The 22,647-nt window shown below is 42.8% G+C and overlaps 1 protein-coding gene and 1 long non-coding RNA gene across 51 annotated transcripts in view; one reads left to right on the top strand and one right to left on the bottom strand.

Moving 5' to 3' along the window:
* TOP6BL (TOP6B like initiator of meiotic double strand breaks) overlaps positions 1 to 22,569 on the top strand; it is a 104,123-nt gene extending 81,554 nt beyond the window's left edge. For 21 of the 50 annotated variants that reach the window (XM_081532038.1, XM_081532043.1, XM_081532042.1 and 18 more), the window contains 5 exons: positions 776 to 886; positions 8,580 to 8,678; positions 18,492 to 18,567; positions 22,133 to 22,335; positions 22,412 to 22,569. In XM_081532038.1, the coding sequence (XP_081388164.1) occupies positions 776 to 886; positions 8,580 to 8,678; positions 18,492 to 18,567; positions 22,133 to 22,335; positions 22,412 to 22,477 (555 nt within the window). In that variant the 3' untranslated portion in view covers positions 22,478 to 22,569. Of the gene's footprint in view, positions 1 to 775; positions 887 to 8,579; positions 8,679 to 18,488; positions 18,568 to 22,066; positions 22,336 to 22,411 lie in introns of all 50 variants that reach the window. The other 29 variants (XM_081532039.1, XM_081532049.1, XM_081532051.1 and 26 more) reach the window with 5 other exon arrangements.
* Positions 12,340 to 22,617, bottom strand: LOC145522888 (uncharacterized). Its single transcript, XR_014066232.1, has 3 exons — positions 20,440 to 22,617; positions 19,760 to 19,858; positions 12,340 to 13,613 (listed from the first exon to the last, which is right to left on the bottom strand). It is a non-coding gene; the product is annotated as an uncharacterized LOC145522888 (long non-coding RNA).
* Positions 22,618 to 22,647: the final 30 nt, after the last annotated feature.

The following is a 22,647-nucleotide window of genomic DNA, read 5'->3' as shown; positions in this document are numbered from 1 at the left end:
AAAGCAGAAATAGATGTTTTTCTGGAACTCTCTTGCTTTTTTGATGATCCATTGGATGTTGGCAATTTGATCTCTGGTTCCTCTGCCTTTTCTAAAACCAGCTTGAACATCTGGAAGTTCACAGTTCACGTGTTGCTGAAGCCTGGCTTGGAGAATTTTAAGCATTACTTTACTAGCGTGAGATGAGTGCCATTGTGTGGTAGTTTGAGCATTCTTTGGCATTGCCTTTCTTTGGGATTGGAACGAAAACTGACCTTTTCCAGTCCTGTGGCCACTGCTGAGTTTTCCAAATTTGCTAGCATATCGAGTGCAGCACTTTCACAGCATCATCTTTCAGGATTTGAAATAGCTCAACTGGAATTCCATCACCTCCACTAGCTTTGTTTGCAGTGATGCTTTCTAAGGCCCACTTGACTTCACATTCCAGGATGTCTGGCTCTAGGTGAGTGATCACACCATCCTGATTGTCTGGGTCGTGAAGATCTTCTTTGTACAGTTCTTCTGTGTATTCTTGCCACGTCTTCTTAATATCTTCTACTTCTGTTAGGTCCCTACCATTTCTGTCCTTTATCGAGCCTATCTTTGCATGAAATGTTCCCTTGGTATCTCTAATTTTCTTGAAGAGATCTCTAGTCTTTCCCATTCTGTTGTTTTCCTCTATTTCTTTGCACTGATTGCTGAGGAAGACTTTCTTATCTCTCCTTGGGATTCTCTGAACCAGCAGTTTAGGATTATTATAAACTATGGTCTCCCTCTTCCTTGTTTTGTTCCCTAGGCTCATCAGAAACTACAGGCCTCACTGTCAGTGGCTGTGAATTCCATCATGAGTATTATGACTGGAAGCACAAACAGCAGCTTCCGGAAGACCTGCCTCCAAACACTTCAGGTTGGTAAGGACTGGAGATGTTTAAAGGTGTGGGGTTTTAATGACATTCTGCTGCCTCTCTTAGTAATACGTGCAGTGCTCTTAGAAACATTATTTAATTTGATCCTACTATGATTCTACCTAAGTAAGTGTTTTATGATATGTTAGTTGAATAGAGAGTGATGTATGTACTATTTTATAAATGAGAAAACAAGTTATTTAGGATTTCTGTTTCCTTTAGGTCATACGGATAGTTACAAACAGAGCTAGGATTAGGTCATGAGTCCCAATTTCTTACTGAAGAGTGTTCTATTACATCATGGTGACAGAATACATTGGAAGTAACTGAGCAACCATAAGCTTTACATATGTTTGGCAGTTTGGAATAGTGTAACAAGGTTTGAAATCAGAGGTCTGAGTTCAAATCTTGACTCATTTACTTATTAGCTATGTGGACTTAGGCCTGTACTGAACTTTTCGGTGGTTCATCTACAAATTAGAAAAAATAGTGGTATCTCACAGGGTTATTATGAAGTTGAGGGCTAAATATGAATGTGTGTAACACTTTGTAGATTCTTTAATAAATGTTGGTTTCTTTCCTTTCTTCCTCCCTTCCAATGTGTGTTGACCAACTGGTATTATCAGTGGGGTAACACATTCATTCCATGTCAGTTGCTTCATTTTGTGTACTCTTTTTCTTGAGAAAATAGTGTAGTATACACAAAATTTTAAATAATTAATAAACATTATCACTTAATTTTTGCATATTTATCTCATATATATTATATAATTATAGCCAAAGTATTCTATATTAATATATAATTTGACCTTTTCCCTTGTTTCAACTCCATGGCCAAACTTGCCTGTTACGCCAGGTGTTTCTTGACTTCCTACTTTTGCATTCCAGTTCCCTATAATGAAAAGGACATCTTTTTTGGGTGTTAGTTCTAGAAGGTCTTGTAGGTCTTCATAGAACCGTTCAACTTCAGCTTCTTCGGCGTTACTGGTCAGGGCATAGACTTGGATTACCATGATATTGAATGGTTTGCCTTGGAAACGAACAGAGATCATTCTGTCGTTTTTGAGATTGCATCCAAGTACGGCATTTTGGACTCTTTTGTTGACCATGATGGCTACTCCATTTCTTCTAAGGGATTCCTGCCCACAGTAGTAGACATAATGGTCATCTGAGTTAACCACCCATTCCAGTCCATCTTAGTTCGCTGATTCCTAGGATGTCGACGTTCACTCTTGCCATCTCCTGTTTGACCACTTCCAGTTTGCCTTGATTCATGGACCTAACATTCCAGGTTCCTATGCAATATTGCTCTTTACAGCATCGGACTTTGCGTCTATCACCAGTCACATCCACAGTTGGGTATCGTTTTTGCTTTGGCTCCATCCCATCATTCTTTCTGGAGTTATTTCTCCACTGATCTCCATTAGCATATTGGGCACCTACTGACCTGGGGAGTTCATCTTTCAGTGTCCTCTCATTTTGCCTTTTCATACTGTTCATGGGGTTCTCAAGGCAAGAATACTGAAGTGGTTTGCCATGCCCTTCTCCAGTGGACCACAATCTGTCAGGACATCACCAGATGGTCAACACCGAAATCAGATTGATTATATTCTTTGCAGCCAAAGATGGAGAAGCTCTATACAGTCAGCAAAAACAAGACCAGGAGCAGACTGTGGCTCAGATCATGAACTGCTTATTGCCAAATTCAGACTTAAATTGAAGAAAGTAGGGAAAACCACTAGACCATTCAGGTATGACCTAGATCAAATCCCTTATGAGTATACAGTGGAAGTGACAAATAGATTTAAGGGACTAGACCTGACAGACAGAGTGCCTAATGAACTATGGACAGAGGTTCGTGACATTGTATAGGAGACAGGGATCAAGAAAATCCCCATGGAAAAGAAATGCAAAAAAGCAAAATGGCTGTCTGAGGAGGCCTTACAGATAGCTGGGAAGAGAAGAGAAGTGAAAAGCAAAAGAGAAAAGGAAAGATATTCCCATCTCAATGCAGAGTTCCAAAGAATGGCAAGGAGAGATAAGAAAGCCTTCCTCAGTGATCAGTGCAAAGAAATAGAGGAAAACAACAGATTCGGAAAGACTAGAGATCTGTTCAAGAAAATTAGAGATACCAAAGGAACATTTCATGCAAAGATAGGCTCGATAAAGGACAGAAATGGTATGGACCTAACAGAAGCAGAAGATATTAAGAAGAGGTGGCAAGAATACACAGAAGAACTGTACGAAAAAGATCTTCACGACCCAGATAATCACGATGGTGTGATCACTCACCTAGAGCCAGACATCCTGGAATGTGAAGTCAAGTGGGCCTTAGAAAGCATCACTACGAACAAAGCTAGTGGAGGTGATGGAATTCCAGTTGAGCTATTTCAAATCCTCAAAGGTGATGCTGTGAAAGTGCTGCACTCAATATGCCAGCAAATTTGGAAAACTCAGCAGTGGCCACAGGACTGGAAAAGGTCAGTTTTCGTTCCAATCCCAAAGAAAGGCAGTGCCAAAGAATGCTCAAACTACCACACAATGGCACTCATCTCACATGCTAGTAAAGTAATGCTCAAAATTCTCCAAGCCAGGCTTCAGCAATACATGAACTGTGAACTTCCAGATGTTCAAGCTGGTTTTAGAAAAGGCAGAGGAACCAGGGATCAAATTGCCAATATCCGCTGGATCATCGAAAAAGCAAGAGAGTTCCAGAAAAACATCTATTTCTGCTTTATTGACTATGCCAAAGACTTTGACTGTGTGGATCACAATAAACTGTGGAAAATTCTGAAAGAGATGGGAATACCAGACCATCTGACCTGTCTCTTGAGAAACCTGTATGCAGGTCAGGAAGCAACAGTTAGAACTGGACATGGAACAACAGACTGGTTCCAAATAGGAAAAGGAGTACGTCAAGGCTGTATATTGTCACCCTGCTTATTTAACTTATATGCAGAGTACATCATGAGAAACGCTGGGCTGGAAGAAACACAAGCTGGAATCAAGATTGCCGGGAGAAATATCAATAACCTCAGATATGCGGATGACACCACCCTTATGGCAGAGAGTGAAGAAGAAATAAAGAGCCTCTTGATGAAGGTGAAGAAGGAGAGTGAAAAAGTTGGCTTAAAGCTCAACGTTCAGAAAACTAAGATCATGGCATCTGGTCCCATCACTCCATTGGAAATAGATGGGGAAACAGTGGAAACAGTGTCAGACTTTATTTTTTTGGGCTCCAGAATCACTGCTGATGATGACTGCAGCCATGAAATTAAAAGACGCTTACTCCTTGGAAGGAAGGTTATGGCCAACCTAGATAGCATATTTAAAAGCAGAGACATTACTTTGCCAACAAAAGTCCGTCTAGTCAAGGCTATGGTTTTTCCAGTGGTCATGTATGGATATGAGAGTTGGACGGTGAAGAAAGCTGAGCGCCGCAGAATTGATGCTTTTGAACTGTGGTGTTGGAGAAGACTCTTGAGAGTCCCTTGGACTGCAAGGAGATCCAATCAATCCATCCTAAAAGAGATCAATCCTGGGTGTTCATTGGAAGGTCTGATGTTGAAGCTGAAACTCCAATACTTTGGCCACCTCATGCGAAGAGTTGACTCATTGGAAAAGACCCTGATGCTGGGTGGGATTGGGGGCAGGAGGAGAAGGGGAGGACAGAGGATGAGATGGTTGGATGGCATCACCGACTCGATGAACATGGGTTTGGGTAGACTCCGGGAGTTGGTGATGGACAGAGAGGCCTGGCGTGCTGCAATTCATGGGGTCGCAAAGAGTCGGACATGACTGAGCGACTGAACAGAACTTGTTTCAACAGTCTTAAAATGCTGCTTAACCAATATTCCACAGTGTTCAGTCAGTTCAGTCGCTCAGTCGTGTCCGACTCTTTGCGAACCCATGAGCCGCAGCACGCCAGGCCTCCCTGTCCAACACTAACTCCCAGAGCCCACCCAAACTCATGTCCATCGAGTCGGTGATGCCATCCAACCATCTCATCCTCTGTCGTCCCCTTTTCCTCCTGCCCTCAATCTTTCCCAGCATCAAGGTCTTTCCAAATGAGTCAGCTCTTCGCATCAGGTGGCCAAAGTATTGGAATTTCAGCTTCAACGTCAGTCCTTCCAATGAACACCCAGGACTGATCTTTAGGATGGACTGGTTGGATCTCCTTGCAGTCCAAGGGACTCTCAAGAGTCTTCTCCAACACCACAGTTCAAAAGCATCAATTCTTTGGCGCTCAGCTTTCTTTATAGTCCAACTCTCACATCCATACAGTTCAGTTCAGTTGCTCAGTCATGTCCGACTCTTTGCGACCCCATGAACTGCAGCATGCCAGGCCTCCCTGTCCATCACCAACTCCCGGAGTCCACCCAAACCCATGTCCATCTAGTCGGTGATGCCATCCAGCCAGCTCATCCTTTACATGACTACTGGAAAAACCATAGCCTTGACTAGATGGACCTTTGTAAGCAAAGTATTGTCTCTGCTTTTTAATATGCTGTTTAGGTTAGTCATAACCTTCCTTTCAAGGAATAAGCATCTTTTAATTTCATGGCTGCAATCGCCATCTGCAGTGACTTTGGAGCCGAGAAAAATAAAGTCTAACTGTTTCCACTGTTTCCCCATCTATTTGCCATGAAGTGATGGGACCAGATGCCGTGATCTTAGTTTTCTGAATGTTGAGCTTTAAGCCAACTTTTTCATTCTCCTCTTTCACTTTCATCAAGAGGCTTTTTAGTTCCTCTTCACTCTCTGCCATAAGGGTGGTGTCATCTGCATATCTGAGGTTATTGATATTTCTCCTGGCAATCTTGATTTCAGCTTGTGCTTCCTCCAGCCCAGCGTTTCTCATGATGTACTCTGCATGTAATTTAAATAAGCAGGGCGATAATATACAGTCTTGATGTACTCCTTTTTCTATCTGGAACCAGTCTGTTGTTCCATGTCCAGTTCTAACTGTTGCTTCCTGACCTGCATACAGGTTTCTCAAGAGACAGGTGAGGTGGTCTGGTATTCCCATCTCTTTCAGAATTTTCCACAGTTTATTGTGATCCACACAGTTAAAGTCTTTGGCATAGTCAATAAAGCAGAAATAGACGTTTTTCTAGAACTCTCTTGCTTTTTTGATGATCCATTGGATGTTGGCAATTTGATCTCTGGTTCCTCTGCCTTTTCTAAAACCAGCTTGAACATCTGGAAGCTCATGGTTCATGTATTTCTGAAGCCTGGCTTGGAGAATTTTTAGCATTGCTTTACTAGCGTGTGAGATGAGTGCAATTGTGTGGTAGTTTGAGCATTCTTTGGCATTGCCTTTCTTTGGGATTGGAATGAAAACTGACCTTTTCCAGTCCTCAATTTTCCAAATTTGCTGACATATAGAGTGCAGCACTTTTACAGCATCATCTTTTAGTATTTGAAATAGTTCAACTAGAATTCCATCACCTCCACCTGCGTTGTTTGTAGTGATGCTTCCTGAGGCCCACTTGACTTTATATTCCAGAATGTCTGGCTCTAGGTGAGTGATCACACCATCATGATTAACTGCATCGTGAAGATCTTTTTTGTACATTCTTCTGTGTATTCTTGCCACCTCTTCTTAATCTCTTCTGCTTCTGTTAGGTTCCTACCATTTCTGTCCTTTATTGAGCCCATCTTTGCATGAAATGTTCCCTTGGTATCTCTAATTTTCTTGAAGAGATCTCTAGTCTTTCCCATTCTATTGTTTTCCTCTATTTCTTTGCATTGATCGCTGAGAAAGGTTTTCTTATCTCTCCTTGCTATTCTTTGGAACTCTGCATTCAAATGCATTTCGTTTTCTCCTTTGCTTTTCACTTCTCTTCTCTTCCCAGCTATCTGTAAGGCCTGCTCAGACAGCCATTTTGCTTTTTTGCCTTTCTTTTTCCTGGGGATGGTCTTGATCTCTATCTCCTATAGAATGTCATGAACCTCTGTCCATAGTTCATCAGGCACTCTGTCTATCAGATATAGTCCCTTAAATCTATTTGTCACTTCCACTGTATAATCATAAGGGATTTGATTTAGGTCATAGCTGGTCATGGTTTAGTGGTTTTCCCCACTTTCTTCAATTTCAGTCTGAATTTGGCAATAAGGAGTTCATGATCTGAGCCACAGGCAGCTTCCAGTCTTGTTTTTCCTGACTGTATAGAGCTTCTCCATCTTTGGCTGCAAAGAATATAATCAGTCTGATTTTGGTGTTGGCCATCTGGTGATGTCCATGTGTAAAGTCTTCTCTTGTGTTGTTGGAAGAGGGTGGTTGCTATGACCAGTGCGTTCTCTTGGCAAAACTCTATTAGCCTTTGCCCTGCTTCATTCTGTACTCCAAGGCCAAATTTGCCTGTTACTCCAGGTGTTTCCTGACTTCCTACTTTTGCATTCCAGTCCCCTATAATGAAAAGGACATCTTTTTGGGTGTTAGTTCCAAAAGGTCTTGTAGGTCTTCATAGAACCGTTCAACTTCAGCTTCTTCAGCGTTACTGGTCGGGGCATAGAGTTGGATTACTGTGATGTTGAATGGTTTGCCTTGGAAACGAACAGAGATCATTCTGTTGTTTTTGAGATTGCATCCAAGTACTGCATTTCGGACTCGTTTGTTGACTGTGATGGCTACTCCATTTCTTCTAAGGGATTCCTGCCCACAGTAGTAGATAAAATGGTCATCTGAGTTAAATTCACCCATTCCAGTCCATTTTAGTTTGCTGATTCCTAGAATGTCGACATTCACTCTTGCCATCTCCTGTTTGACCAGTTGCACTGTGTTGGTTTGATATAATTTAATAAACCATTTCCCTACTGACAGACATTTAAGTTGTTTACATTCTTTCTTCCAATAAATAGTTCAGTTAATACCTGTATGTGATATCTTGCTTCTTTTGAATCGTTTCCTAGAAAAAATTTCTATAAATGGAGTTATTCGGTCAAAGTGTATAACACCTTTATAATCTAGTGCATCTTTTCACAGCTTCAACTTTCTGGGTCATGTGAGTAGCACAAGGTATTGAGAAGGACACTATACTGGCAATCCTAAAGTTAGCCCAACTTTCATACTAACTGGCTGTGAGATCTTAGGTAGGTCACCTCTCCTGTTTGAATTTCAGTTTTCTCATCTATAACAGTGTGTTGTATTAGGTGACTACTCAGGTCCCCTTTAACTCTAATATCCTACAGTTCTGTACTAAAGTTGAGGCTGTTACCCATTCCTTATAGACGCAAACTATATTACTGTTCCTTTCCTCCCTGAAAGATTTATCTGGGGAAAAAGTTCCTATATCAGCCTTAGTTATTCAGTAGATACCTTTGCTCTCTTGGAACTTGTTTTAGAGGAAAGCAGTTTATATAACCTCTTCACAAACAGATGGCTCTCTGGGATATATAATCTCCTATAGAGATAGGAGAACAAAGACCTTGTGTGATCGATCCCGCTTAGGTAACAGAATTTGGAAGATATATAGGAGCTGCAACTGCCTATCTCATGTCAAGTATCCCAGACCTTCCTTCTGCTTACCCTGTGTCCATAGGAACTAAGGAAGCTTCTAACACAACATGAAGGATGTCATTGGTTTGCCTTTCTAACTGTCTCATCCTCTCCCCATATAAACTTCCTGTGGGTACTCACCCTTTGGTTGCCAGTACTGGAACTCAACATGTTCTATCTCTGGCCCTTTTTAGGCAGCTGACACACAGGAATTTGGGACCAAGCTGCATAAATCATTTCATGAGGTCACCCAGCACCGATTTCTTTACCACTGCTCACATGAGGTGAAGCAGGTAAGTGTAAAGTAATGATCAGTACTTTGGTTAAAATCGCCCATGTTGATATATGAGAAACCTGAATACACAGGGGTTGGGTATACTGCTTTAGACTGCACAATCCGAGGGTAGCCTTTGAGCAAGGAAGCCTGTAGTTTAGAAAAACTTCATAGAACATAGTGTTACATAGAGGTTAAGAGCATGATTAGCATTGTCACTTGAATTCCATCTGCCACTACCTAGTTGCATGGTATTATTATAGAAGCTATTTATTCCAACTCTCAGTTTCTGTAGCAGTAAAATAAAAATGATGCATACCTAAAATGATTGTTGTAAGGTCTGAATAAGAGAATTATGTGAACTACTAGCACATAGCTACTTTTATGATGATGATGATATGATGGAATTCTTATGTTTAGTTTTGCCAAATAAAAAACATACTTTTATCTGTTCACCTTTTTGGATACCAGAGATACAGAATTATATTAGTTGACATCTCTGCCCTCATGGGGGTCAAATAGTTACTGGCTCCTCTAATGAGTGAAGAGAAATCATATTTGGGATATTTTATATGTTTCCTTATTCTAGGTGTAGGTAGTAGTAGTGTTCAAGCTGAAGCCCACCTTTCTGACTTTCTTGGCAACAATCAGCAGTATTGACTTTTTTGGAATTGAAGTATAAGATGAGTAAATAAAAGAGATTAAGGGGGAAATGATTATGCTGTGGCGTTTGGCCAAGATAGAGTAACAGGGACCAGATTTACCCTCTTGCCTGAAACAACCAAAAATCTGGACAGTAACAAAAAATACAACATATGAAACAATGGTTCTGAAGACACTGGACCTCAGAAAATGGATGGGATAGTCATTCTTGAGAGACGGAAAGCAAATGAATTGAGCTTTATGACTGCCTTCACACACCACCTAGACAAAGTACAAAGGCCATGGAACAGGGAGAGGGAATCCAGGCAGAGCTCAGTCGTCTCCCTGTGTTGAGTAGATGAAGCTGGGAATCCAGGGATGCCAAGGCAGCTCAAGTTTTCAGGGTAGAGTAGCAGAGAAGAGAGAGCTCACTGAGGTTCCTCTCTTTAATATTCAGTTGACTACTGATCAGTTCATTCATGTGAAAAAACTGTCCAGGTAAAGAACCACTCAGAAGGATTCAGTTCAGTTCAGTCGCTCAGTCGTGTCCGACTCTTTGCGACCCCATGAATCGCAGCACACCAGGCCTCCCTGTCCATCACCAACTCCCGGAGTTTACCCAGACTCTTGTCCATCTAGTCGGTGATGCCATCCAGCCATCTCATCCTCTGTCGTCCCCTTCTCCTCCTGCCTCCAATCCTTCCCAGCATCAGGGTCTTTTCCAATGAGTCAACTCTTCGCATGAGGTGGCCAAAGTATTGGAGTTTCAGCTTCAACATTAGTCCTTCCAGTGAACATCTAGGACTGATCTGCTTTAGGATGGACTGGTTGGATCTCCTGGCAGTCCAAGGGACTCTCAAGAGTCTTCTCCAACACCACAGTTCAAAAGCAGAAGGATTAGAAGGAACAATAAGCAAAGCTTACACAGGGCTAGGAATAGTGCCTATTCCCATCAACCAGAGAGGAAAGTCTAATAATTTATGGAGCACCAGGTAAGATACTGGGCTTCCCTGGTGGCTCAGTGGTAAAGAAACTGCCTGCAATGCAGGAGACACAGAAGATGTGGGTTCTCTCACAGGAGATTGCTGGGTTGGGAAAGTCCCCTGGAGAAGGGGGTGGCAACCCACTCCAGTATTCTTGCCTGGGAAATCCCATGGACAGAGGAGCCTGGCAGGCTACAGTCCATGGGGTCACAAAGAGTCCGACACAACTGAAGCAACTTAGCACACAGGTAAAATGCCAAGAATAGTCTTGCCTCAGAAATGGAGAAAAATTACATCTACAATAAACACTCCTTGGTTCTGCCTAACAAAGCTCAAAAACCAGAAGCAAGACCTAAAAGGATCAAGTGGTTTCCAACTAATTCAGTGGCATTTCAGAGAAAAGTTCAAAAATATTTATAAGGGTGACTTCCCTGATGGTCCATTGATTAGGAATCTGCCTTGCAATGCAGGGGAATCGGGTTCAATCCCTGGTCAGGGAACTCAGAACCCTCATGCCACAGAGCAAATAAACGCCCCTGCTGCAGCTACCAAGCCCATGTGTGCTCCAGAGCCTGTGCCACAACTAGAGAGCCCAAGTGCCACAACTGCTGAGGCCCGTGTGCTCTGGAGCCCATGCGCCACAAGTACTGAGAGAGCCCATGTACCACAGGAAGATCCCACATGCTGCAACTAAGACCCCACGCAGCTAAATAAATGTATTTTTAAAGAAAGAATATAAGAATACAAAAATATCCAGCACCCACCAAGATAATATTCATACCGCCTTGAATCTAATAAAAAAATTAACAAGCATGCCATGAAGCTGGAAAATACAGCCCACAATGAAGAGAAAACTCAGTTGATTGATCAGTCAGTCAAAACTGATCCAGAACTGACATGCAAGATAAAATTAGTAAAAAACCAGTTATTCTTATAATTGTATTCCATATGTTCAGGAAACTAGAGAAAAGGTTGAACATATTAGTTAGAGATATGAATGGTGTAAAAAAGGCCCCAAACAAATTCTAAGGTGAAAGCTAATGTCTCCAAGGTGAAAATTATACTGACTACACCACTAGCATCAATGGCATGTTCCTTAAGGAAAAACAGCAGTAGAAACTGAACCTGAACACAGAGGGTAAAACAATGATACTAGAACGTTAAACGTCTGTGCGTTACAGGGTGACCCTATACAGCCTAACTCGTGTGTGATTAGAGAATCTGAAGAAGCAGCAGAGGCAGAAAATACGTTCGAAGAAATAGTGGCAGAAATGTTTCCAAATTCGATGAAATGTATAAATTATACAAATCCAAGAATCGTAAACCAAGCCCAAGAAACAAGGAAAACTACACCAAGGTACATCATAATCAGATTGGTTGAAACCAGTGGTAAAAAGAAAATCTTAAAAACAGAGACCAGAAAAACTCCAAGAACAAAACACCAAAACCCTTCTTTTGTTACAAAGATAAGGGTTACAGCAAGTTTCTCATCATAAACTGTATAAGCTAGAAGAAAATGAAGCTATAATACTGAAAAAAATAACCTGTCAATCTAGGATTCTTTGCCCAACAAAAGTGTCATTAAAAACAAATATGAAATAAGGACACAATGACATACAGTTAAGCTTCCAACTTCAACCAGAATAAGAAGAGCAAATTAAACATAAAGAAAAGTATGAAATAATAAAGATTAGAGTGGAAGTCAGTAAACCAGAAAAACAATAAAGAAAAAAAATCAATGAAACATAAAGGTGATTCATTGAGAAAGATGATTAATAAGAGAGAAGACACAAATTGCCACTGATACCAGAAATTAGAGAGGTGGCGTCAAATATTAAAAGAATTATCAGGGAATATTATGAATACTGCACTAAATTTGACAATTTAGATTAAATGGAAATTTCCTTGAAAGATATAAATTACCAAAATTCACTCAAGAAATAGCTTCTATACCTGGTAGCTTTATACTATTAAAGAAGTTGAATTTTTAGTTAAAAATCTTACCATCATATTCAGATTATTTTAAAACTCTCAAAGCTCAATAGTAAGAAAATAAGCAACCCAATTTGTTTAATTGGCAAAATATTTGAACACACATTTTACAAAACAAGATATACAATAGCAAATAAACATACAAAAATATGCTCAACATTATTAGTCATTCAGTTCAGTTCAGTTGCTCAGTCGTGTCCGACTCTTTGTGACCCCATGAACCGCAGCACGCCAGGCCTCTCTGTCCACCACCAACTCCCGGAGACTACCCAAACCCATGTCCGTCGAGTCAGTGATGCCATCCAACCATCTCATCCTCTGTCGTCCCCTTGTCCTCCTGCCCCCAATCCCACCCAGCATCAGGGTCTTTTCCAATGAGTCAACTCTTCGCGTGAGGTGGCCAAAATATTGGAGTTTCAGCTTCAACATCAGTCCTTCCAGTGAACACCCAGGACTGATCTCCTTTAGGATGGATTGATTGGATCTCCTTGCAGTCCAAGGGACTCTCAAGAGTCTTCTCCAACACCACAGTTCAAAAGCATCAATTCTGTGGTGCTCAGCTTTCTTCACCGTCCAACTGTCACATCCATACATGACCACTGGAAAAACCATAGCCTTGACTAGACAGACTTTTGTTGGCAAAGTAATGTCTCTGCTTTTAAATATGCTATCTAGGTTGGCCATAACCTTCCTTCCAAGGAGTAAGCGTCTTTTAATTTCATGGCTGCAATCACCATCAGCAGTGATTTTGGAGCCCCCCAAAATAAAGTCTGACACTGTTTCCACTGTTTCCCCATCTATTTCCCATGAAGTGATGGGACCAGATGCCATGATCTTAGTTTTCTGAACATTGAGCTTTAAGCCAACGTTTTCACTCTCCTCTTTCACTTTCATCAAGAAGCTCTTTAGTTCTTCACTTTCTGCCATAAGGGTGGTGTCATCTGCATATCTGAGGTTATTGGTATTTCTCCTGGCAATCTTGATTCCAGCTTGTGCTTCCTCCAGCCCAGCGTTTCTCATGATGTACTCTGCATATAAGTTAAATAAGCAGGGTGACAATATACAGCCTTGACGTACTCCTTTTCCTATCTGGAACCAGTCTGTTGTTCCATGTCCAGTTCTAACTGTTGCTTCCTGACCTGCATACAGGTTTCTCAAGAGACAGGTGAGGTGGTCTGGTATTCCCATCTCTTTCAGAATTTTCCACAGTTTATTGTGATCCACACAGTCAAAGGCTTTGGCATAGTCAATAAAGCAGAAATAGATGTTTTTTTGGAACTCTCTTGCTTTTTCGATGATCCATTGGATGTTGGCAATTTGATCTCTGGTTCCTCTGCCTTAGGGAAGTGCAAATCAAATCCACAAATCAGTAACATTTCACATGTACTTAGAATAAGAAGACTGACCATCCCAGGTGCTGGCAAGGATGTGCAGGAACTGGAACTGTTACACCCTAATTGTAGGAATGAAAAATGAAACTGCCACTTTGAAGAACAGTTTGGCAGTTTCTTTAAAAGGTATATATACACTTACTGCACAACCTAGCCATTCTACTTCTAGGTGTTTACCCAAGAGAAATGAAAGCATATGTCCACACAGAAATGTCTGCACCAGTGTTGATGGCACATCTACCATATGTGTAATAGCCTCAAACTGAGAACGAGCCAGTGTCAACAGGTAAAGGAATAAACAAACTGTGGCATATCCATTCAATGGAATACTACTCAACAATAAAAGGAATGAACTTTTGATACACAATAGGTGGGATGAATCTCTAAACAGCCATGCTAAATGAAAAAACCTGAAAATACAAGAGTACATAGTGCTTGACTGAATTTATATACAATTCTATAAAATGCCAATTACTGTATAGTTACAGACCAGTGGTTGTTTACAGATGGGAGGTATAGGAGTTGGAGGAAGTGAGGAGTTATGAAGGGTAGAAGAAACTTTTCAGGGTGATGGATATGCTCATTATCTTGATATAGTGATGTTTCATATGTATTAATACATATGCCAGAACTTATCAAATTGTATTTTATAAAGATGCAATTTATTATTTGTATGCAAGTTATAGCTCAGTAAAGTTGCTGTAAACAAATTACAGACACTGTTTCTGAGACAGTAACACCTCTTCTGCTTGTCTCCCTCTCCTACTTCTGTTTGCCTGGTCAGATGGGGAGGTTTAGACACCTAGGCACCCAGAGACCACAGCTTCTCATGGATTTGCCCGTCCTCCTCTGCTTTGTAACAGGGAAGCCCCTATAAGTGCTGCCTTCACCACACTGTGTTTTCTTGGCTGTACATCCCAGCTAGGAAGCACCTTCCTAAAAATGCACCAGCTGGCTCACTGCAAATACTCTTTCTGGTTTCCCTACAACTTGGGAAACTGCTGCCCACAACTTGAGCAAATAAAGGCTATTACCCATTGTATCAGTTTCCCATGGATGTTGTAACAAATTACCATAAATTTGGTAACTTAAAAACAAGAGGAATTTATTATCTCTCAGTTCTGGAGTCCAGAAGTCTGAAACAAGGTGTTGGCAGGACCATGCTCCCTCCCTTGGCTCTAGGGGAGAATCCCTCCTTACCCCTTCCAGCTCTGGTGGCCCCAGATGTTCATTGACTTGTGGTCACATAACTCCATATGGCTGTTCCTCTTTGTCTCTCAAATATCCCTCTGCCTTTCTCTGATATCCTATCATTGGACTTGGGGCACTCTGTAAATCCACAATGATCTTATCTTGAGATCCTTAATTACACTGTCAAAGACTCTTTTTCCAAGTAAGGTCACATTCACAAGTACTGGTGGTCAAGACTTGAACATATCTTTGAGGGAGCCACTACTCAATTCACTACAGCCATCCGCAGTGTCAGGTTTCTAGGCATAGGTCAAGGGTAAGGTGTGTGGCATTATCATGGGACCTGGGAAATGGGCAGGATCTAAAAGTGTTCCAGCCTGGGAAGTCCTTTTGCTCGGGCCTCCCTGATAACCCAGTGAGATCTGAAAAGGAGATGATCTGACCTCCTTTGTCCCTTTGTGTTGCTATAGTGATGGCTTATAGTCTCAGGGCCACTCATAACCCAGTAAACTTGGCAGATGGCTAGTCTTACACAGTAGTCATAGATCTTGGAAGGAGGGAATATTTATTGAATCCCTAATCTGTGCCAAGATTTCCACTTTAGTCTCCACAAAAATCCTATGAGGTAGGTTGTAGTTTTCCCATTTTATAGATGAAGAAACTGGTTAGACAACTTTTCTAATTTGCCCAGAATCACAGTCAGTAAATGGCACAGGGATCAAACCCAGGTCTCCGGCATTGCAGGTAGACACCTTATCCTCTGAGCCACCAGGAAATCCCTAAATGGCAAGTCTAGGATTTATAATGAGGGCTCCTAGATCTGAAGCCTAGTAACATTTTTATCATATAGGACTGGATCACAAGCCCTGGGAAGATGAACAGTGACCAAAGGCATCAAGTAGAATCCATACTTCTTTACTCAAGATCATTACCAGCTCCCTCTGATGGCCATTTAGTGATAGCTTGTTACTGGCACACGAGTGGCACCTAGTGGCTCTAGCTAAAAACTACAAGAACAATGATGCTGGGTCCAATTCTTTTACCTCTGGACCAGTCCCTCAGTTTCCACTTCTAAGCAGGTGAAGTAGAATAACTGACCTCTTGAGTAATATAGAATGAAACCATCTATGGCTATTGTATAGTTTATGGAGAAATGGAAGAAATGAAAGAATATTTAGAGTTTTATAGAAGATATTTGTGGAAAGGTCACTCCAGGAGTGGAGATTTTAAGCCTCGGTGTTGAAACAGAGGACAGTGGGCCATGAGACAAGACAGTAATCTTGGGCTAACTGTCACATTTGAGTGTGGGGACTAAAAATTTAAACCCAGAATAAGTAGGAGCAGTAGCAGGAAGAACTTTCTAAGGAAAGGTATCATTTCCTGGTGGTAGATCAGAATAATGTCTGATAGAGTGTTAAATTCAAGGAGGTCTCCTGTGGAGAGGGCTGTCTCACCTGGGGAACTGATGATGAATGGGAGGTGTGCAAGGTTCCCCTGGAACTCTGAGATTAAAATCTGAATTTAGGTATTTCTTTGGTGTGACCAGTTTCAAGATAAGATAAAAGTTTGTCTATTACATGAGATTCTCTAGACTGGAGTGAAGTAGAAGAATAAGCTTTCTTTCAAAGAAGGAAAAAAATGTTTGGAAATTTTCCTAATACTATTTCTTTTTTCACATCTTTAAAGCCATCTTTAACTCTTCTATGTTCCTTAGAGTATAATGACTTAAAAATTAAAACTTGCTTTAGTAAACAATATATGATGGAATGCATTTTTATTGAGTTATAATTCACATACTATAAAATTTACCATTTATACAAATGCAGTGGTTTGGTGGTTTTAAGTATATTCACTGTGTTTTCCAACCATAACCACTAAATTCCAGAACATCTTCATCATACCAAAAAAAAAAATGATAAACTGTATCTAATTTGTAGTCAGTCTCAATTCTCCTATCTCCTGTCCCCTGGCAACAGCTAATTTATTTTCCTCTCAATGGATTTACCTATACTGGGTATTTCATATAAATGGAATTGTACAATGAGTGGATTTTTGTGTCTGGCTTTTTTCACTTGGTGTAATGTTTTCAAGGCTCATCATCCACATTGTAACAGGTAACAATACTTTGTTCCTTTTTACGGTTGAGTAATAGTCCATTGTATGGATATACCGCATTTTAAAATCCATTCATCAGCTGATGGACATGTTATTTCCACTTTTTGTCTATTATGAATAATGCTGCTGTAAACATTTTTTGTGTGTAGACATATGTTTATAATTGTTTAGTAGATAGCCAGGAGGAGAATTACTAGGTCGTATGATAACCTGGTGGCTCAGACAATAAAGAATCTGCCTGTAGTGCAGGAGACGTGGGTTTGATACCTGGGTCGGGAAGATCCCCTGGAGAAGGAAATGGCTACCCACTCCAGTATCCTTGCCTGGAGAATTCCATGGACCAAGGAGCCTGGTGGGCTACAGTTCATGCAGTTGCAGAGTCAAGACACAACTGAGCGACTAACACTTTTTTCACTTTTTCATGATAACTCAAAACTGTTTTCCCATCTGGCTGCATTATTTTACTTTCCCACCAGCACTGTATAATGGTTCCAATTTTTCCACATCCTTATCAATAGTTATCTATTATTACTATTACTACTACCATCACACTGGGCATGAAGTGGTACCTCATAGTGGCTTTGATCTGCATATCCCTAAAGAACAATAATGTTGAGCATCTTTTCATGTGCTTATTGGCCATTTACCTCTCTTTGGAGAAATGTCGATTCATATTTTGTCAAACCCATTTTTTAATTAGGTTGTTATTTTACAGTTGAACTAGGAGTTCTTTATTCTGGATAGAAGTCCCTTATCAGATATGATCTTCAAATATTTTCTCCCATTCTTGTGCGTTGACTTTTCACTTCCCTTTAAGTGTCCCTTGAAGCACAAAAGTTTTTAATTTTGATGCAGAGGATCCCTGTTTTTATATACTTGTATTGAAAAACAAGTAGCTCAAAGGATTGGGTTCTGACCTTTGTTTCTCAGTCCAAATTGAACCAAATAGCAGGGCTCTGAAAGGCTGTACAAGACTATAAAATGTGCCCTGTGGCTTCCCATGTTTGACCTCAGTCGGTCATTCGTTTAGCACTTACCCTGTGCAAGGCACTATGCTAGCTTTAAAAGAGATACAGACATGATGAAAGTGAAGTCGCTCAGTCGTGTCCGACTCTACCAGGCTCCTCTGTCCATGGGATTTTCCAGGCAAGAATACTGGAGTGGATTGCCATTTCCTTACTTTTCAAGGAATTTAAGATGTAGAAAATGGACATAAATACATAAAATGATGAAAAGGGGCATGCAGTACCTATTTCAGAGCCCAAGGAGTAGAGCAGATAGCAGATGAGTGACTGGACCTCAGAGAATGCCTGGAGTCAGCTGCCAAGGCTCCGAAGGAAGAAGGAAGCCTTGATGGTGGGAGCTGGGGAGGCGGTTCACATGAGCCAGGAGGAAGAGAGGGTTCCAGGTGAGGGAGGGAAGCCCTGTGGGGTCCACAAAGCCACCAGGCACGTGATCTCACTGGGGCTTGTTCATGCTTCTGCAGAACTCACTTAGGATTTCTAATTTTTTAAGCAGCTGCTGCCAGAGAAAAATGAGGCTGAGCAGAACACAGAGGAGGCACATGAGAACAGCAGCCTGGAGCTCCTTGCAGGTAGGATTTCAGCTTTTCAGGTGAGCCCTGGATCAAAGCTGGGAAGTAAAAAACGTGACTTCAGAATTTCAGACTGCGTCTTACACAGCAGTGTCCTTCCAGGATCTGGCTGGCTCCCACCACAAGTAGGGTATTCTGGGGCAGCGGCTGTTGTACCGAAAGCTGGTACAGTAGGTCTAGAAATTTCTGTTTGTATAGTTACAGATAGCTGCACATGATGGGGTGAGGCCCTCAATTCAGTCAGTTCTTTTGTGTCTTTTTTCAGTCATTTGTGTTGATACTATGGCTCTCCCTGGTTCGGGTTACTACTCTGTTTGGGGCTATGGAATCTGCTCCTAGGTGCAGACACCCCCTCAACCTCCATAAATGTTATGACGGGAGGTGAGAGTGTGTGTGATGTAGCAGTGATTGTAGTGTCTTTACTCCCTCCAACACTTAAACCGCCTTCAGGGCCTGCAGCAGCAGGTGTGTGCGTGAAAAGAATCATAGCCATTGGTGCCTGAACCTGTATGGTGCAGGAGCCAGGCACTAGTCTGAATTCCGAACATATTATATATAGTAATGCTCTTAATTCTCAAAACGGTACTATGGTACTATTATTATCCTCATTTTACAGATGAGGAAACTGAGGCCCAGAGATGTCAGTAAACCTACCTGAGTTCGCACAGCTCGTAAATGACAGAGCCAGAACTCGAGCCCAGGCAGCCTGGTCTGGCTAACAGAGCCAGACCAGTGGGGATGTACTGTCAGACAAAAACAGTGCCTAGGCTTGTGGGAACTGGGGGACTGACTTCAGCATCATGCTTTGTTGGTGAGACTCTTTCCGGACTAACAGCTACGTATTGCGTGGTGTCTATGCTAAGGCCTAAGATGTGTTTCTGAATCATTCTATTGAATTATATTTTAAATGTTGTGGGGGCTGTTCCTCCTGAAAAGAACCCTGCAGTGAAAGCTCATATAAATTTAGATTTGGAGATTTAAAAGAATGGAAGTGTATCACCAAACACAATTCGGTATTCATCATACACAATTCAGTATTTGTGCACTAAAAAGACAAAAGAGTAAGTACTTTCCTTAGAAGAAAGAGAGCTTCCCTGGTGGCTCAGATGGTAAAGAATCTGCCTGCAATTCGGGAGACCCGGGTTCAATCCCTAGGTCAGGAAGATCCCCTGGAGGAGAAATGGCAACTCACTCGTGTTCTTGCCTGGAGAATCCCATGGACAGAGGAGCCTGGCAGGGTACAGTCCATGGGGTTGCAGAGTGGGACACGACTGAGCAACACTTTCACTTTCTTTAGAAGGAAGAAATTAACATTTAATTCAGCACCTTCTGTGAACCCAGGGAGATGCTAAGCTTTTAGTGACCAGTCTTTCAGTGACGCTTTGGGGTGGGGAACACTGGTGTACTTAGCAGGAGGAAGATCTGAATTTCAGCCTGCTGCCCTTAAAGCCCATGCTTTCTCTACTGAGTGTTTATGATTTGGTGGACCCCCCAGAAGAGTGTTTGAGCTACTCTGCCTTACAAAGCTGCAGCTGTAGTTGCCATCAGTCCTGTGTCCCACGTTGGGAGCTATGCTGAAGAAAATCAAGTGTGTGATGCCTCAGGTCCATTCCCTGAAGAGCCTTCAGTCTGTCAGTTCTTCCCAGTCTTCCTGGCTTTCTCCTCAGTGGCTACTCCCTTCTTTTAAAAATCTACCCAACCTCTACCCAACCTCCTGATTTAGCCTCCTACTTCACTTACTAATCTCTTTTTTTCCCATAAACTCACCCAACTTGTACTCCACCCACTGCCAGACCCTTATCAGCACAGGACCCACCCCTCCAGGGGGCATTACTCCTATTTTCTCTGTGCCATCAGTTATTCCTTCTGTACCTTCAACTCCTTTTCTGAGTTCCTTCCGTCAGGAGGTCCATCTTCAGAAGGACATCTCCCATGATCTTGAACTTCTTCCACTTACCTCCATCACATCTCAATCAGGATTCTCAAAGCAGCAAGCTGCACTCTGTTCCCATCTCTTTCCTTCCCTCTCTAATCTAGGGCACTGCTTTTCCCCTGCCTCTGACCCGCACGTCTCTTGTTTGGGAAGGCCTCTTAATTACCAAATTGATTGTGCATTTATCTTTATCATACCTGGACTATCTGCAGCACTTGGCACTGTGAGACTGTGATGCACCAGGTTCTCATCTCTTACCTTCTCTCTTCGACTAGCTTCCTCTGGCCACCCCCAAACAGTGCTCACACCTCACCCCCTCCCTAGCTGCTCTCTTCCATCCCAGGCACTGACCCCTGCCTCTGGGAACGAGACTCCTCAGTTGTTATGACCAGTCCGGGTCTCTCCTGAGCCTTAGATGGAGACCTGTCTGCTCACTAGGCTGCTCCATACGGTGGGCCCATATGGTCAACTTCTTCTCTCCTGGTATCTTGCCTTCTACACACACACCCAAGATCAGCTCTTCTTTCTTTAGTCTGTGTCAGGGTTAATAGCACCACAGTCGACATATCCAGTTTTTCACATCAGAATCCCGAGATTCATGTGAGATGTCCCTCATTCTAATGTTTCACATCCAGTCTACCACCAAGGCCTGTCGATTCTGCCTTATCAATACTTCTGACTCCTCCATCCTCACTGCCTTCACTTCTGGGCTCTTGAGGTCTTCCCTCCTCTAACTTGACTCTAAGCCACATGTTTGACGAATGATCATTCTTAAATACAAAATTAACAATCTATCTCATGTTTAAAAGTCTTCACTGCCTTCTGGTTTCCTATAAATAAAAATCCATTTCTTAGCCTGCCCTGATTCCCACTAACCCATTCAGATTCATCACCTTGAATCCCCATCTTGCATTTTATGTAGGATACTGCTTAATGCCTTTGCGTGTTTGCCTCTTTCAGCCTGGAATTCCCTTCCTCTACGTTGTCAGTCCAGCGTTATTTCTCTTCATCCTTCAAAACCCAGCTCAGACATCTCCTCAAGGAAATCATTCTTCACTTACAGAGATGGTTAACAGTTTCCTTCTGTTTTACCCCCTGGACTTTGTACACACTACTGCACCCTTCCTAGTACCTGTGAGCTGCACCTAGGGAACAGCTTGTTGATCTACGTTCCCAGGACCTGCTCAGGAAGAAGCTATAGATCCAAACACTATAGATGCAAACTTAAAGTTTGCACTGCCTACTGAAGCCTGAGCAACAAAGGGGGAGAGAGGTGAGGCCAGGCTTTGGGGCAGGTAGAGAGGAGCTGGATGGTGCAGACTCCACGAGGAACGTTGTCAAGTGACCGACTTGGCGCGAGCCCCAAGTAAGGGCTCGGTTCAATCCCAGATGTCTTCCCGGGCCCGGCTCTGGGGGGGGGACAGGGAGACCCCGAAGCCAATGTGCAGCCTCAGCCGGATCCTGTAGACGCGGTGCTGCCGGGTTTTAATGCGGACAGGACCAGCTCAAAGGGTTCAGAGGTGGGAGGGCTAAGAGTCTGACTCTTAACTCCTTCCTTTCTCCCAGGTTTTTCCCAAAGGTCTTTCCAGCACAGGACAGGGGAGTGAGATGAGCAGGCTTGTTTTCTCCTAGGGACCGGCGAGCAAACAGAAAACAAGAGGCTCAAGAGAGGCAGTCAAGGCATGGAAGAGACGCGGGCCTCCCTCTCTGCTGGGGCCCTGAGCCCGTCAGAGGCCGCCTCGTGCAGCGCGGAGCCCACCGCGGCCCCCATCGCGGCCCCGCTGACCTCTAGCAGAAGCAGGACGGGCCCCGGGAGCGGCCTGGAGGTAACCGAGGTAAGGCCGCGTCGGGAGGGCGGGGACCCGGCCACGGCCGAGGGGTCCTCACCCCGGGTTCCCTTTCCTCCCGCAGGACGCGCTATGGCTGCAGGAAATTTCCAATCTGTCCGAGTGGCTGAGTTCTGGGCCTGGACCCTGAACCTGGCCCCCTTCTCCGCGCTTCCACGCCCACCCAGCCGCCACCGGGATCGCCTGTTATCTGTTTTTCAATAAACCTGCTCCGCGCGCGCAGCTTCTGCTTCAGTGTGGGGGCGGGGCTGGGGAAACGCGCCGCTGGATGACGTCACCCACGCTTCCGGCAGGCGCGGG

The sequence above is a fragment of the Giraffa tippelskirchi genome, chromosome 10, assembly GCF_054371585.1.
Source record: "Giraffa tippelskirchi isolate mGirTip1 chromosome 10, T2T-mGirTip1v1.2.pri, whole genome shotgun sequence".
Lineage (NCBI taxonomy): Eukaryota > Metazoa > Chordata > Mammalia > Artiodactyla > Giraffidae > Giraffa > Giraffa tippelskirchi.
The sequence above is the reverse complement of the archived record's forward strand: the minus strand, read 5'-3'. Positions and strand labels throughout refer to the sequence as shown.